Below are 17113 nucleotides of genomic sequence, written 5' to 3'. Positions count from 1 at the left end.
CCAACTGGTTCTGCCAGATGGCAACAACCACCTGCCACTTCACCCAGAGCTTGCTGCCATGCTACTGTGTGAGCTATAGGAGTAGCAAAAGCCCTAAGCTGAGTAAATCTGTCCCTGTACTGTGGGCCTTAAAGTTAGCTGGTCCCAAAGTTGCAGCAGAGGAACCACCTGCTACTGCCACTCCCTTCCCTCCTATGGTGATAGGCTCTCCCCGGGAGGACCTTCCTGTCCCATGTCTGAAGACAGGGCTCAATTCTGGCAAAGTCCCCTGTGGTCCCTCTACCTCAGCCCCTCCCATTCATCATCCTCTGCTGGCTTTCCCTACTACCACACTGTAACTGGCACAATTTTGCAAGTCCTGGTGGTAGGGCTGGGTGGGGACAATCTTCTTTCAGGCCAGGAGGCGGGGAAGAAGGTCTTCTTCATGGGCTGTCTTTGTCAGCGCCTCCTCTGTCTTAGCCTGGACAAAGGCAGGCATTGACAGCTGGAACTGGCACTTCATCCAGTACCAAGGCTACCGAGGCCAAGGCTGGCATTTCAGGGATTCAGTGCCTTTGGCCCTGTGGTCGGGGCTTAAGGGTTACCCTGTGTTCTTTACAGGGACCCAGGGAAACTTGGGGGGGCACTCTGTATTGGCACAAGAGTTGTGGGCCACATGGGGAGAAGTGACTCAAGGAAACCCTGTCCCTTTGGCTCTACATCCCAGGGAGTGTCTCCCTGGAGATGGGGAGTGGCAGGGAGCTCCCTGGCTAGAACAGCCCTAGTGGGGGTAAGAGCACCAGATAGTGGGTCCCTGGCCTGTGCTTCTGGACAGAGCGGGCATTGTTGGAGTGGAGGCAGGGCTGCCTGGGCCAGGCCACTATTGACAAAGCTCCCAGCTGTGGTGGAGCCCGGTCGCCAGGCCCTTGCCCCCTCCCCTGTCTCCTTCCTCCCCCAGGATCAGCATGAATGGGGCTGAGCCTCGACTGTATCCCTCCCACTCAGGACAATGACCCCCACAACCATCTTGTGCCCATCGCCACTACTCTGAAGCAGCTGATGTGAGGAGATCCCATTTCTTCACTCCGTAGTGGTGGTAAGTGTCTGGGCCCTGTGTCCCCAAAGATGTCACTGAGAGATGCAGAAAGGGATAAATTTGCCCAGGCTAGGCATAGGGCAGCCTTGCAAGGAGCTTTCATATCCTCTGCCTTCTTGGGTAACAACCTCATCTCCTCCATTATACACACTCAACTCTGTCACAGGGACACATGGACACTAGAGGAAATGGTCTTTCCTGTCTGTGTTGTCAAGATAAGGGGACCTGGGATCTTTCTGAATGGCAATATGTGGCTTCTGGCTGGCACATGTCCAAATGACTAGCTAGCTGTACAGATCCCAGCTCAGTTCAGGGTATGTCACTATCCCTGTCCCTCTTTCTGAAGCTCTACTCAGGGTCAAATCTGTCTGAACGTCACCTAGTCAGTCAGTTGGTCAATGACTGCTGCTGACTGCTATTGGGTTGGAGGGGACCTGGGAGCTGGTCCTTGCCCTCAGTGTCTTAGACTCAGGGTCCCCTCCACTCACAACTGGGACTACTTCTGTCCTGTTTCCCTACTCCCTGTCCTCTACTTCAGTCAAGCTCTCTCTGACCTTTCTCTCATGGCTCTCCTCATCAGTGCGCCTACACTGAGAACGCTGTTGGAGCTAGGGCTCCACAGACTCTAGCTGCTGGGGTCCTTCACTCTGGCACCCTGAGCTGACTCCTGGTGTCCTAGAGTTCCCCAGCACCCTCCAGGTTGGCTGGAAGTTCTCCTGCCACCCCTACGTGGGCCACCCAGTGGTGGTCTAAGGCTCTGTCCCTGGCCACTTGTTCATTACTGTTTTGGGGGTCAGTGTACCTGATTGTATCTTCACCAGAAGCCAAAGCTCTCATTGACTGTATCTATGAGCTAGTTAAGGGCCCTCCATGCAGCTGATTCTGACTGTCTAGAATGGGTTTCCTCTTTATCCCTTTTGCCATGGGTATCCTCCATTGACACATGATTGCCTGGCTCCTCTTGTCCCCATATTGCCTTTCTTTGTCTGAGTGACCATACTCAGTTGCCCTGTAGATGTGGTTTTCTTCCCCCATGTCCCTCCCCTTTCCTGCCTCTCTGTCACTCAGAGTTCCTCTACCATGCCCATGTGGCTTCTCAGGACTTGTCCCCTTTATAGTTCACATGCCTATAAAGCAGAAGATAAAATAATTACTTCCTTGTATACCCTCATCCCCATTCTGTCTCTTTCTCCAGATCTAGGACACTCTTTGTCCTTTCTGTCCTCTCCCTGACTGCCTCTCTCTGAGCCCCCTCCTCCTCTATCTCCCCCCCCCCACGCCTTTCTCTTTCCCAGTTTAGTTATTATTCTCTCCCTTGTCTACTTCTGTCTGTTGGGGAGTGGAGTACCTTCAGCATTCTCCAGTCAGGTCTCATGCTGGCTGACTTCCTCCAGGTTCCTGTGATGGCTCCCTGGCCTCTCTTCACCCTCCACCTGCTGCTGCTGCCCTTAACCAGAGCCCATCGCTTCTCTATATCCAACACCAGCTTCAACCACCTGGTGCTGGCACCAGACCAGGGCACACTCTACGTGGGTGCAGTGAATCACCTCTTCCAGCTCAGCCCTGAGCTGAAGATGGAGGCTGTAGCTGTCACTGGCCCTGTCATCGACAGTCCTGACTGCGTGCCTTTCCGTGACTTGGCCGAGTGCCCACAGGCCCAGCTCACTGATAATGCCAACCAACTCTTGCTGGTGAGCAGCAGGGCCAAAGAGCTGGTGGCTTGTGGGCAAGTGAGGCAAGGTGTATGTGAGAAGCGGAGCCTTGGGGATGTGGCTCAGGTGCTGTACCAGGCTGAAGACCCTGGTGATGGGCAGTTTGTGGCTGCCAATACCCCAGGAATAACCACAGTGGGCCTAGTGGTGCCCTTGCCAGGCCAAGACCTCCTGCTGGTGGCCCGGGGCCTGGCAGGCAAGCTGTCAGCTGGGGTACCGCCCTTAACTGTGCGCCAGCTGGCTGGGCCACAGCCTTTCTCCAGCGAAGGTCTGGGACGACTCGTGGTGGGAGACTTCTCAGACTATAACAATAGCTATGTGGGGGCTTTTTCTGATGCCCACTCTGCCTACTTTGTCTTCCGTCGCCGTGGGGCCCGGGCCCAGGCTGAGTATCACTCTTATGTAGCTCGCGTCTGCCTTGGAGATGTCAACCTTTACTCCTATGTGGAAGTACCCCTTGCCTGCCATGGCCAGGGCCTTATCCAAGCTGCCTTTCTTTCTCCGGACACATTGCTAGGCGCTTTTGCAGCAGGCATAAGTCAGGCACAGTCAGCCCTGTGTGCCTTTCCCTTAGCTGACTTGGACAAGAGTATGGAACAGGCCAGGCGGCTTTGTTATACCACTGGTGGTCAGGGGCCCACTGGCATGGAAGAAGCCACTGTGGAGTATGGTGTCACATCCCGCTGCGTCACTCTGCCTCCTGTGAGTGATGAGAGCCTGGCTACCAAATACTGACAAGGGGTTCTGTCTTCACTTTCTGTTCCTTGCTCTGCCCTGCCAGCCCTCTTTCTCTGTGATATGGGACATGGGTGCTCTCTAGGAATAGCTCCTGGTTAACCTCTTAGCTAGGTATATCAATACATAGCAGAGGGCTCTGTCTCCAAGCTCCAACATGCTCTCAACCTGTTTCTTTCTATATCTCTTCCTCTGTGGGACAAGTTGTGATGTTGTGAGGCTTGGGGACCAGCCTTCCAGACCATACTGACCAGGATGTTCTGGTCCCTGATTCCTCCCAACTCCTATCTTACTGACTGTGGGGTATCGTCTGCTCCCATGGGAGGGCCTGTCCGCCGCTCCTGGGTATTGATTCTCTATACCTTGCCTATCCAGGACTCTCCTGAGTCATATCCCTGTGGTGATGAACACACCCCCAGCCCCATCGCAGGCCGCCAAGCCCTGGAGGCCCAGCCTCTACTGCAGCTGGGCCAGCCCATCAGTGCAGTGGCTGCTCTCCAGGCAGATGGGCACACGATAGCCTTCTTGGGAGACACCCAGGGCCAGCTACATAAGGTGAGATCCTGACTCATGAGGGTGTTCTTGGATGGCCTCTACACTTGCAGGCTGCACCTGGCTTTGCTGCTTGTCCAGGTGGCCTTGCCATCTGTGGCTCAGTAAAGCCTCAGGACATGCCACCTCTCAGCTGTGCCCCACTGGTGGGTCAGAAGGCTTCATTGAACCTGGACATCTGGTAGGATCCACAACCAATGGGGTTGGTGCTGAAAGTGGGTGGAGATGATATGTAAACAGGCCCAGAGCACCTGATGCTCAGAAGTAGCCTGGATTCAGGAGTCTCTCTAAAACAAACCCTGTTTCCCACTGAACTTTTTGTCGCTATAGCTGCCTTCTCATGTGGCAGAATGGCCTGATATTCAAGAACCTCAGCCAGGAATCTTTTGCTGCCCCAGTCTTGTTAGTTCCTAAAGAGTGGCTTAACCTTGAGGGCCCTGAATGAGAGAAAGTGGCATGTCTATATCTTGATGGCCTAGCAGGAGGGGCATCTGACTCTGGGAAACAGGCTACTTCCTGACAGTCTTTATGTTCCTATAAAGGAGACAGGAAAGCATGTGCCCTCAGTGGCCAGCATTAAGCCATCAAGAGAGCTGGCCTTGGCTTGGCAGAGTTGCCCAGTCCTATCTTTGCACTCCTGTCCAGGTCTTCCTAAACAGCTCCCAAGGCCAGATATACCATTCCCAGCAAGTGGGGTCCCCAGGCTCAGCCATCATGCCTGACCTTCTGGTAGACCGTAATGGAGACCACCTCTATGTCCTGACTGCCCAGCAGGTAAGGCCTGTCTCTGAGGTTGAGTGGAATATCTCTAAGTGACCTGAGTCTTTGTAACCCATCTTTATTTTTCCCTCACTGCCCATCCAGGTAGATAGGATTCTTGTGGCAGCCTGTCCTCAGTTCCCCAACTGCTCCACCTGTCTCCAGGCTAGGGACCCATTGTGTGGCTGGTGCATCCTTCAGGGCAGGTGAGCATGGGCCCAGACTTACACCAACAGGCACTGGGGGTCAGGAAGCTGTCACAGAAGCAACTGTAGGTGTGCCAAGAGGCCAAGTTGGCTCAGTGTTGCTGGGGTCCCTAATCCCATCTTAGTTCATTGGGTTACTGTTCACCTCTCATTCTAGTAATCCTACCTCAAGCCAGGCCGCTGAAACCCTTCCCAGGACCTGTGACTTGCTGCTGGTGTTCCTTGGTTCCCTCCAGCTTTCTTCCATCCTGGGCCATCAGCCCAGAACTCATTTATGTAAACCTGAAATGTGGGCCAGGAATACAGCTCAGTTAGTAGAGTGTTTGCCTAGCATGCACAAAACTCCGGGTTCAACTCCTACGATGTGTAAGCTAGGCAAAGTGGTACGTACCTATAATCCCAGTACTTGGGAGATAGAGGCAAGAAGATTAGAAATTCAAGGTCAGCTGGGTGGTGGTGGCACAGCCTTTAATCCCAGAACTTGGGAGTTTAAGGCTAGCCTGGTCTACAAGACTGAGTTCCAGGACAGGTTCCAAAGCTACACAGAGAAACCCTGTCTCAAACCCTCCTCCCACCCACCAAAAAAAAAAAAAGAAGAAGAAGAAGAAAGAAAGAAAGAAAGAAAGAAAGAAAGAAAAGAAAAAAAAAGAAAAGAAAAGAAGATTATCTTCAGCTACATAGTAAAGTTTGAGGCCAACGTAGGAGACATGGCCATTGTTGGAAGAGAGGGAAAGAGGGAGAAAGAAAGGAAGTATTTTCCTCTTACTCCCAGTTAAAGCTAAAGCCTGCACCCTGGCCATGAAGTCCTATGTTCCCTTCATGCCTCCTCCTTACTGTGCTCCAGCCAGCATCCTCCAAACCCCATGCCAGGAAGCCTGAGACTCACTTGGTGAACCAGTGGGTTCCTGCCTGGCAGGTGTACTCGGAGGGGCAAGTGTGGACGGGCAGCCCAGCCAAACCAGTGGCTGTGGAGCTATGAAGACAACTACTGCCTTCACATTCAGAGCCTGCTACCAGCCCAGCACCCGCGCCAGGAACAGGGCCAGGTGAGGAGGCACTTACACTGCTGGTCTTTCAGCCAGTGTGACCACTGTCTGTGGAAACACAATCTTAGCTGCTTCCTGTCCACTTATACCACTCTGTTTCCCTCTCATGTGTCATAGGTCACTCTGTCTGTTCCCCGGCTGCCCACCCTGTCTATGGATGAATACTTCCATTGTTCTTTTGGGGACTATGACAGTCTTGCTCAGGTGGAAGGGCCCCATGTGGTCTGTGTCACCCCTCCTGGAGATCAGGTGCCACCTAACCCTCCAGGCTCTGGTGAGTGGACCTTTAAGTAGGGGTACTAGGGTGGAACTGGAGCAGGTAGAAGCTAGAAGACCTTCTCTGCCACTGCTGTCCCCTCGCAGATCATGTCACCTTGCCCCTGGCCCTGATGTTTGAGGATGTGGTTGTAGCTGCCACTACCTTCTCCTTCTATGACTGCAGTGCTGTCCCGGCCTTGGAAGTGGCTGCCCCGTGAGTTCCTGGATCTGACTCTTGATGGGTAAGGGCAGAAATCCCAGGTGGTATGCAACCTGAGAACACCCCTGTCCCTCCAGGTGTCGTACTTGTGTGGGCAGTCTGTGGTGGTGCCACTGGTGCCCCCAGAGCAACCGCTGTGTATATGGAGAGCGCTGCCCAGAGGGGGAGAAGACTGTCTACAGTGCCCAGGAGGTTGGTATGACCAACATGCAAAGTCTTTGCACCTAATCAGCCCAGAAGGCCACCCCAGCAGGACAAGATCAGACCCACCCAGGAGTGATCCCATGCAATTTTGAAGGGCTAAGGCTGTCCTTTCCCTAGGTGGACATCCAGGTTCGTGGCCCAGGGGCTTGTCCCCAGATTGAGGGCCTAGCAAGTCCTCAGTTGGTGCCCGTGGGCTGGGAGAGCCATTTAGCCCTGAACATTCAGAACCTTCACTATTTCCGAGTGAGTAGTCAGGTGGGTGAGGGAATAAACGAGGGGAGAGTAGACAGTGTTCACAGCCTGACGTTATGGCATCTGCATCTTTCAGGGTTTGCCTGCCTTATACTACTGCTGGCTAGAACTGCCTGGAAAACTGCAGAAGCTGCCTGCCTCCCTAGAGGAAACGTCCAGGGACTCTGGCCTCATTCATTGCCAGGCCCAGCAGGTGAAAGGCTGCTTAGTGTCTTAGGCAGCCCCACTCCACTCAAACACACACACACACACACACACACACACACACACACACACATACACACACATACATGCATACACACACACACGAAGATACACATACACACATACATGCATACACAGACACATACATACACACAGACACACACACAGATACACATACACACACAATACATACACACACAGACACACACATACATATACACACATACACACACCTCTGCTTAGTCCCTTTTCCTCTTACCATTACTTACACAAACCCACTCTGTGCTGGGTGCCCTGGGCATGTATCACGGGCTTAGATATGTAGAGATGTCTGTCTCTCTGCTTAGAGATGTAGAGAACAATCATGCCCATTCTAAGGAGTTGCTCTGGACAAAGTAGGAGGCAGAGATGTCCCAAGTGGGGGAGTCAAGCCTGATCCTACCCTCTGCCCATAGTTCCACCCATCTATGTCCCAGTGGGAGCTCCCAGTGCCCATCTATGTAACCAGAGGTGACATCCAACGGCTGGACAATGCGCATGATCTTCATGGTGAGCCCTGAGGTGACAAGGCAGGCAGGTGGGGGGCAGGATATGAGACTCATGGGCAGTGGCTCAACATATTGCCCCACTTTCCCCAGTGACTCTGTATGACTGTACCGTGGGTCACCCTGACTGCAGCCATTGCCAGGCAGCCAATGGAAGCCTAAGCTGTCTGTGGTGTAGTGATGGCCAACCTTCCTGCCGCTATGGGCCACTGTGCCCACAAGATGCTGTGGAACAGCTATGCCCTACACCCACCATTGATGTGGTGAGATTCTCCCTTCTGTAGCTCCTGGCTTCCAGTCCCCAAGGTCCCTGCCTCCACTGTCTAATACTCTCCCAAGTCAAGCTGCTTGCTTCAGACTCCCAGTACCTAGTAGTTTGGTCTAGACATTTTCCAGTAGTTGGCTAACTGGGCACCACCCCTGCAGAGTGGGATGTGGGTGTGGGGGATCCTATCTACCATCCTTCTCTGCTACAGATTGAACCCCTCACTGGTCCCCCAGAAGGAGGCTTGGCTATCACCATCCTAGGTTCCAACCTGGGCCAGGCCTTTAATGATGTGCAAAATGCTGTGACTGTGGCTGGCCAGCCCTGCAACCCTGATCCTTCTCTCTATCGCATCTCTGCTCGGTGAGGCACTTCAACAGGCTGTGGACGGTAGGGATGCTCTCCGGAGTAGACCTTCAGAAACTGGTTACCCAGAGAGAGGGGAGGCTTGCAGTCAAGACATGTGAGGGCCTGAGTCAGAGCACAAAAGGGAAATTAAAGGTAGAGGAAGAGCAGGCCAGGCAACCCCTGGCCGGCTCCCCCAGGGCCTGAGCCAGCTACTGGACCTTGATTCACCAGGATTGTGTGTATAACATCTCCTGCTCCCAATGGCACTGCTGGGCCTGTCCAAGTCACCATTAAGAGTCGTCCTCCTGGCATCTCAACCCAACACTTCATCTACCAGGTCAGTAACTCCCCTAAGATGGTCCTAATATGGTGGGGAGAAGGACTATGTAAAGATGTCAAACTAGGGGCTGGAGAGATATCTCAGAGATTAAGAACACTCGCTGCTCTTCTAGAGGTCATGAGTTCAGTTTCAAAAAAACCACATGATGGCTCACAACCGCCTATAATGAGATATACACATCTTCTGGTGTGCAGGCATACATGCAGGCAGGACACTGTATACATAATAAATACATCTTTTTAAAAAAGATGTCAAATGAGATCCAAGAGCAGCAGGAAGCGCTGCTGCTGTGTCCAAGAAGGAAACTGCATGATGTCAGTGGAGAGCAAGCTGGGAGCAGTGTTGTGATGACAGGGCAGCTGTCCAGGAGGCAGGAAGGCAGAGCGGATGCAAGAACAGCAGGCACCCAGGGTGAAGGGCACGCAAAACTTGTTGCAGCCCTGGAAGAGGATGTGGAGAAAGTAGGGGTACCCCCAGATGCTAGCCTGAGCCCTTGGCACATGGTTGAACTACTGTGGAGTAGAAAGCCCAGGGTGAATGTATGAGGGTTAGAGCAAGTTTTGCTGAAGTACCCCAAGTTGGTGACTGGATTCTAGAGCTTAGAACTTGTGAGGGCCCAGATATAAACTGCTTCAAGAGGGAAAAGGTGATGACAAAGGCAAGGGCATACAGGAGGGGAGATAGCCTAGGCAGAAAAGATGGAAAAAAGACATGGCACTTCAAGAAGTAGGGTACAGTCAACTGAAGCCCCTGACTCAAGAAACCAATAAGTCAAAGTTGGGGGCCTTGTGTCTACCCTGACCTACTCTGTTCCCCAGGACCCTGTCCTGCTGAGCCTGAGTCCTCAGTGGGGCCCCCAGTCAGGGGGCACCCAGCTCACCATCCATGGGCAGTACCTCCAGACAGGAGGCAACGTCAGTGCCTTTGTGGGTGAGCAACCTTGCCTCATGTAAGTATCCAACCTAGGTCACCTACTCCAGGCCTGACCACTGTCAAATGGAGGACCATCCTATACAATGGGGCAGTGGATTCAAGGCTTTGTTGAAATTTTAAAGGAAGTGGTACTAGGAACCTCTGCCCCTTCTGAGGGAAGCAAGTGGTTCTCTTCCTGAAGGATTGGGCCAGGTCTAGGGCTGAGCCCAAAGTGAGAATATCCCTTCCCCTGCAGCCAGGAGCCTGTGTGTCCTGAAGCCATCATATGCCACACCATGCCCCAAGCAGAGCCAGGAGAAGCTGCAGTTCTTGTGGTTTTTGGCCATGTTGAGCGCAAACTGCTCGCCACCCCATTTCGATATACTTCCAACCCCCAGCTGGTGGCAGCAGAGCCTAGTGTCAGCTTCCGGGGGTGAGTACTTGCCCAACCCTCAGTGAACTGGAAAGATAGGAGATTAGGGTTGAGCTACTCGAGATCCTCTCAACTCTGACTTCTATCCTGGCACAGGGGTGGACGACTGATTCGAGTCAGGGGTATAGGCCTAGATGCTGTGTGGCAGCCCTTACTGTCTGTGTGGCTGGAGGATGAGGACCAGGTAAAGGCTGTGGGGGTCCAGGGCCAGGATGTACACCCAAAGAGGAGCTGTGGTACCCCTGCTGCAGATCCCCAGGCTTGTATCCAGCTGGAGAGTGGTGTGCTACAGGTGAGTCCCCTACCACTGAAAGCAGAGAATAGGGTCAACTCCAGGAAATGATTATTGAGGGGGCAGGGAGGGTCACCAAGACCACCCACTGATCTGTGTCCCCTGCCCCTCCAGTGCTCTACCCTGTGCTCTGTCAACTCATCTAGCCTCCTCCTGTGCCACAGTCCAGCGGTGCCGGATGGGGCCCTCCCAAAGCGGGTCTTCTTTGCCCTAGACAACATGCAAGTAGACTTTGCCAGTGCTAGTGGGGGCCAGGGGTTTCTGTACCAGCCTAACCCTCGACTGGTTCCACTCAGTCATGAGGGACTCACTCACCCCTACCGCCTCAAGCCAGGCCACATCTTGGATGTGGAGGTAGGTGTGCCACCAGTGTGCCACTGCCTGGGCACTCACCATCCTGAGGAGGTTGGGAGTGGGAGCCCTACAAGCTCAGGCTTCTGCTATGTGTCCCAGGGCGAAGGCCTTAACCTGGGGATCAGCAAGGAGGAGGTGCGGGTGCACATTGGGGATGGAGAGTGCCTGGTGAAGACGCTGACGCTTACTCACTTGTACTGTGAGCCACCCCACCTCGCCCCTCAACCAGCCAACGGTTCAGGCACCCTGCCGCAGTTCGTGGTGAGTGTGCATCTGTCCCTGGTGGACCAGCGGCTGCCGTGCCGCAGGCCCATGCTCAGGAGCCCTGCTCTCCCAGGTGCAGATGGGCAATGTGCGCCTGGCTCTGGGCCCTGTCCAGTACGAAGAAGAGCCCACGATGTCCACCTTCCCTGTGGAGGCCCAGGTGGGCCTGAGCCTGGGTGCTACTGTGCTGATTGCCGCGGTGCTCCTCCTCACGCTCATGTACAGGTAAGGCTGCTTCCTCTCCAGCACATGGCAGGTCCCAGGCCAGACATCTATCTGGGCCTGTGGCTGATGCCTGGTCTCTGGATCCAGGCACAAGAGCAAGCAGGCCCTGAGAGACTATCAGAAGGTGCTGGTGCAGCTGGAGAACCTGGAGACTGGTGTGGGTGACCAGTGTCGCAAGGAGTTCACAGGTGTGTGTGTGTGTGGGGGGGTACAGGTGGGAGGACAGGGCATTCACCAGGCCTGAACCCACATCTTGATGGACCTGGCCTGCAGACCTGATGACTGAGATGACAGACCTCACCAGTGACTTAGAGGCCAGTGGGATACCCTTTCTGGATTACCGGACATACGCTGAACGTGCCTTCTTCCCTGGTCATGGAGGCTGCCCACTGCAGCCAGGGCTTGAAGGGCCCGGGGAAGAGGGTTGCCGTGCCACCATGCGCCAGGGCCTCACACAGCTCTCCAATTTGCTCAACAGCAAGCTCTTCCTTCTCACAGTGAGAACCACATGGATGGTGGGGACCGCAGGGCAGGGGAGTCTCAGCTGGTAGGGAGGTGGTGCTGGGGACTGCCAGACTTCGGTGGAGACATAACCACAGAAATAGGGAGGGTATGGGGTTTTGCGGAGTGAATGCCAACTCCCTGTCTAGCTCATCCACACTCTGGAGGAGCAGCCAAGTTTCTCCCAGAGAGATCGCTGCCATGTGGCTTCACTGCTTTCCCTGGCTCTGCACAGCAAGCTTGAGTACTTGACCGACATCATGAGAACTCTGCTTGGCGACCTAGCAGCCCATTATGTACACAAGAACCCCAAGCTCATGTTACGCAGGTTAGCTTTGACCTGGATATGGGGGCAGCAGCAGGGGCAGGGGTTCACCTCTGACCCATTCCCAATATATACTGAGTGGGATCTGACCCTGAGATTGGGAGCCAGGAGCTCCGGGAGTAGGGTCAGAGAGGATTTTGGGATTATCCTCACCAGGACCCTGGGGTCTTCTTCACACAGGACGGAGACAATGGTAGAGAAGCTGCTCACCAACTGGCTATCCATCTGTCTCTATGCCTTCTTAAAGGTGAGCAGTGCTTTTAACATGCCTCCCAAGCACTTAAGAATTTCTGTGTTTTTATGGTCTCTATAACTGCCACCCAAATCCCCCAAGGCCCCCAGCTGAGACTTGGGGTGGTCATCACATAAAGGTCAGGTCATGGGGCCCTTTCTCTGCTCACTGGATCCATGAGAGTGCTAGATAAGGGAAGGCATTGTGTTCCTTCTCCAGCTCACTGTTGAGCAGGGACAAAAAGGGCTTGGGGCCCAGCCCAGGGGCCTGGGTTAGCTTGCTGACCTTTGCTTAGATCCTTGCTGTAGGCTGCTAACTGCCTCTCCCAGGCCCACTATGCCCTCTGCTGGCCTTTGCTGGGTCCGTTGGCCCTGTGGCCAATGTCTGGCACATCTTCACGGTTGTAGGAAGTGGCTGGTGAGCCACTGTACATGCTCTTCCGAGCCATCAAGTACCAGGTGGACAAGGGCCCTGTAGACGCTGTGACAGGCAAAGCAAAACGAACTCTGAATGACAGTCACCTGCTACGAGAGGATGTGGAGTTCCGGCCTTTGACCCTGATGGCACTAGTGGGACCTGGGACTTGTGGGGCAGCAGAGAGCAGTGAGATGCAGCGAATGCCAGCCCGGGTGCTTGACACAGACACCATAACCCAAGTCAAGGAGAAGATGTTAGATCAAGTCTACAAGGGAACCCCCTTCTCCCAGAGGCCTTCGGTGCATTCCCTAGACCTTGGTGAGAAAGCCAACTGTACTCCCTGCTTACCCATTGCTCCTAGCACATCTGCAGTTGCTCAGCCACTGCTAATGAGGAACTCAGGAAGCAGGCTGTGGGCTTATGGGCTTCTCTGAGTCCCTCTAGAGTGGCGCTCAGGACTAGCTGGTCATCTAACCCTGTCAGATGAGGACTTGACCTCTGTGACTCAAAACCACTGGAAGAGACTCAACACTCTGCAACACTACAAGGTGCTAGTGGGCAGCAACGGACAGGGCAGAGGGGGCAGGGACTGTCTCCAGGATTAACATGTGCAGGGTGCCCCTTTGTTCTCATTCCCCACCTGCAGGTCCCAGATGGAGCAACAGTGATGCTCATTCCTCAGCTGCACAATGGCAGTACTGTCTCCCAGAGACTGGGCCAGACGGGCTGCCCCTCTGGAGAGAGTGAGTCGGTCCAGACATGCCCATCTGCTAGGACTACCAGCAGTGCTGGAGTGGTCCAGGGTTAGAGTCACTAGAGTGCCAGGCTGGGCCAGCAGAAATCCTGGCCATGCTATGTGCCTCACTTGGGTTTCCCACCCCTTCTTGCCAGTGGGATAGTCAAATCTCTAAGCTTAACCAAGGTGTGGATGCATGGGATGTCAGAACGAGCAAGTTCCGGAACAACCTCTCCCTTGTCCCTCACCTTCTTCCCCCTTGCTCTTTCCTTACTCCATTACAAGAGAAGTATGGGCTGCATCATCATAGGTTGCATATTGAGGGCAGGAGCATTGGACTGAGGCCAAACTTCTGTGCTCTTAGATACCCCCATGCTGGAAGATGGTGAGGAGGGTGGAGTTCGGCTCTGGCACCTGGTGAAAGCCACTGAGGAGCCAGAAGGGGCCAAAGTGCGGCGCAGCAGCCTTCGGGAACGAGAACGAGAACGGGCACGAGCCAAGGCCATTCCAGAAATTTATCTCACCCGTTTACTTTCAATGAAGGTTGGTGCTGCCAGGGGAGCCAGGCAATGGAGCAGAGTTGTCAAGGAATTGTGACTGAGTTGAGGAGGAGGTGTGTGTGGTTCTGAGGAAGCAGGGGTTAGCCCCCTTCACACCCTGCCTTCACATGGTCCTCATGACCTGCCTGCAGGGAACCTTGCAGAAATTTGTGGATGACACCTTCCAGGCCATTCTTAGTGTGAACCGGCCTGTGCCTATTGCTGTTAAGTACCTATTTGACTTTCTGGATGAGCTGGCAGAGAAACATGGCATAGAAGATCCAGAGACCCTGCATATTTGGAAGACAAACAGGTACCTTTCCTGCTGACCTCTCCTTCCCACCATATGGGTGATCTACTGAATTTCAGAGGGACATGTCCTCATCATGACAGGGTAGCAAGTCCAAGACAGAAACTCGGACTTTACAGCATCACCCTGAGTTTCTGCTCTCACTCTCCAGCCTGGACTAATAACAGGAAGGTCCAAGCTTAGGCTCATGGGCCGTGAGGATAGCTTCCCATGAAAAACAAAGCCAAGTTCCCTGATACCTAGGTCCCCAGCTCCAAGACAGACATCTATGTGGAGGAGTGGGGAGCTGAAGTACAAGGGGAGGAGGCCACAATGGCAGGCCAGGCCAGGCCTCATCTCCATACCTGACCTATACCTCCAGCCTACTGCTGCGATTCTGGGTGAATGCCTTGAAGAACCCCCAGCTCATTTTTGATGTGCGGGTGTCAGACAACGAGGATGCCATCTTGGCTGTCATTGCACAGACCTTCATCGACTCCTGCATGGTCTCGGAGCATAAAGTGGGCCGGGTGAGGGCATAAGCGGGGCACCAGAGGCAAATAAAAGTTTTGGGGAAAACCCAGTACAGAGCCTGGGTGCTGAGAGGGATGGCATCATGGAGATAGGAGATAGTGGTGCAGGTTGTTCTTGTACCTCCCCGTTTACACCTCTCACCTCCTCTACTTGGAACAGGATTCCCCGGTGAACAAACTCCTCTATGCCCGGGAGATCCCTCGCTACAAGCAGATGGTGGAGAAGTAGGTATCGGAGCCTTTGGGGCTGGGGATCAGGGATACAGGCTCTTAACCCTGCTGACTTCTTTAGGTACTATGCAGACATTCATCAGAGCTCTCCAGCAAGCTATCAGGAGATGAATTCGGCTCTGGCTGAACTCTCTGGGGTGAGGCTTGGCTCAGGGGACCCAGTCCTCCACATTTAGGGGGAGAAAAACTGGAAGAGTAGGAGTGGAGAGCCTTGGGTCTTGAGGTCTGAGATAAGAGACTCACTGCCCCCAACATTTTACCCATAGAACTACACCTCTGCTCCCCACTGTCTGGAGGCTCTTCGAGAACTTTACAACCATATCCACAGCTATTATGACCAGGTGAGGTCAGAGCACTCTTGAGGGCAGGCACTTGGAGGAGGTGTAGCTAAGACAATGACCCACAGAGTCTCCCTGATGGGAGGATAGGTTTGGGGGTGGCCCAATCCAAATAAAGGGAATGAAGGGAACGATCCTGTGCTGAAAAGGGCCCAGGCTGGGAAGTAGTCTTGGCTTCTACCAGGGCCTCCCTGGACAGGTCTCCAGGAGAGTTCCTACTTTATCACCCAGGCCCTTGTTGAGATAGGGAAAGGACTAGGATGGCCCTGGGCTGATGGACAGAGGAGTGGGATTTCAGGCAGGTACACTCTACTTCCCTGACAGATTATCAGTGCCCTGGAGGAGGACCCTGTGGCCCAGAAAATGCAGCTGGCTTGCCGCCTGCAGCAAATCGCTGCCCTGGTGGAGAACAAAGTGACTGACCTGTGAATGAGGACCACAGTGGTCACCTGAGACCTGCCAGCTTATAGAACAGTGAGCAGGATCCACCAACAAAGTGCTGTATGACCCTGGCCAAGCAGTGACCAAGGAGGGAGTATGGAGTGCCTACTGTCACACACCTGGCTTGTTTCTAATTTATAATTATTTCTGCTCTCCTTCCCACTGTATTTATTTGCTTGCTGGAAAATCACTTCTGGAAATAAAATAAAAACAAATCTTTAAAAGAAAAAAAAACAGTTCCAATCTGCCACCCCTGCCTTTCCCTGCAAAGTGTGAACTCTCAGTAGCCCCTGGGCTGAGGTGAGAGGCATGAGCGAGGGTTGTGGGAGGACCACCATATCCCCACTTTCTAGATCTAGGATGCTACTTCTCCCAATACCAGGTTTTACTCCCCAGACACACCCAGGCTCTGCAAGGGCTTCTCTACAAGCCTTTCTTCTATTCAGTTTTGCCCTTGGTACGATGGCTATAATCTGCCATTCTTGGGGAAAGAAGTAATTAAGCCTTCCATATTTTGCTCTGTCTCTTCTTTCCTGACCTGCAGGAAGGTTGTTTAATTCCAAAAATCCTGGCGTGCCCCCGGCGGGCTTGCAGCTGCCAGAGCGGTGCAGATTCCCAGCGGCGAGTGGCAGATACATGGCGGTTTACGAGCTGTGGCTCATCCCGGGCAGGTTGATCCTGCCATGCAGCAGGGAGAGCCACCCAAGTGGGCGGGTGAGCAGGCAGAGGGTAAAAGGCTTACAAGACACAGTAAATAGACATAAAGCTGAACATTTATTACTTAAAGGAGAGAGAGAGAGAGAGAGAGAGAGAGAGAGAGAGAGAGAGAGGAGGGAGAGAGGGACAGAGAGACACGTGTGCACACGCCAAGAGAGAGGACAGTAAGAGATTCAAGATGGTGACAAGAGGTCAGAGGTCGCTGGGAGTGGGCGTGGCTTGTCCCTTAAAGGGACCAGAGACCAAAAGAATAACAGGTTGTTCTCTTCATCTATGCCAGCCCCATTCGGACCAGTTCTTTTTCTTTCTTTCTTTCTTTCTTTCTTTCTTTCTTTCTTTCTTTCTTTCTTTCTTTCTTTCTTCTTTCTCTCTCTCTCTTTCTTTCCTTCCTTCCTTCCTTTTTTCTTTTCTCTTCTCTTCTTTTCTTTTTTTTTTTCTTTTGGTTTTTCGAGACAGAGGTTTTTCAGTAGCTATGAAGCCTGTCCCGGAACTAGCTCTGTAGACCAGGCTGGCCTTGAATTCACAGAGATCTGCCTGCCTCTGCCTGCCTCTGCGTGTGCTGGGATTAAAGGTGTGTGCCACCACCGACTGGTCAGTTCTTTCTTTTTATAAG

The 17113-nt window shown here is 53.4% G+C and overlaps 1 protein-coding gene across 2 annotated transcripts; it reads left to right on the top strand.

Annotated features, from left to right (window-relative positions):
- The first annotated feature begins 873 nt into the window (after positions 1-873).
- Plxnb3 (plexin B3) lies at positions 874-16011 on the top strand. 2 transcript variants are annotated; one of them, XM_048457655.3, is made up of 35 exons: positions 874-1075; positions 2470-3489; positions 3898-4077; positions 4720-4848; positions 4939-5039; positions 5956-6085; positions 6203-6359; positions 6449-6557; positions 6641-6755; positions 6885-7010; positions 7096-7212; positions 7679-7772; positions 7862-8031; positions 8245-8396; positions 8613-8718; positions 9540-9670; positions 9890-10066; positions 10163-10358; positions 10473-10712; positions 10812-10973; positions 11050-11201; positions 11289-11389; positions 11475-11698; positions 11852-12030; positions 12208-12274; positions 12667-12994; positions 13121-13224; positions 13323-13419; positions 13777-13955; positions 14104-14264; positions 14623-14770; positions 14934-14998; positions 15066-15141; positions 15271-15345; positions 15667-16011. In XM_048457655.3, the coding sequence occupies exons 2-35, from the start codon at positions 2479-2481 to the stop codon at positions 15769-15771; spliced, it is 5664 nt and encodes a 1887-aa protein (XP_048313612.2). In that variant the 5' UTR covers positions 874-1075; positions 2470-2478; the 3' UTR covers positions 15772-16011. The 2 variants fall into 2 exon arrangements, with proteins under 2 accessions (XP_048313612.2, XP_048313610.2); XM_048457653.3 differs by lacking the exon at positions 874-1075 and having other exon boundaries at positions 2449-3489.
- The last annotated feature ends 1102 nt before the right edge of the window (positions 16012-17113 follow it).

This window comes from Myodes glareolus, chromosome X (genome assembly GCF_982192425.1).
Source record: "Myodes glareolus chromosome X, mMyoGla1.1, whole genome shotgun sequence".
Taxonomy (NCBI): Eukaryota; Metazoa; Chordata; class Mammalia; order Rodentia; family Cricetidae; genus Myodes; species Myodes glareolus.
Note: the sequence above shows the minus strand (reverse complement) of the source record. Positions and strands in the feature narration are given on the sequence as shown.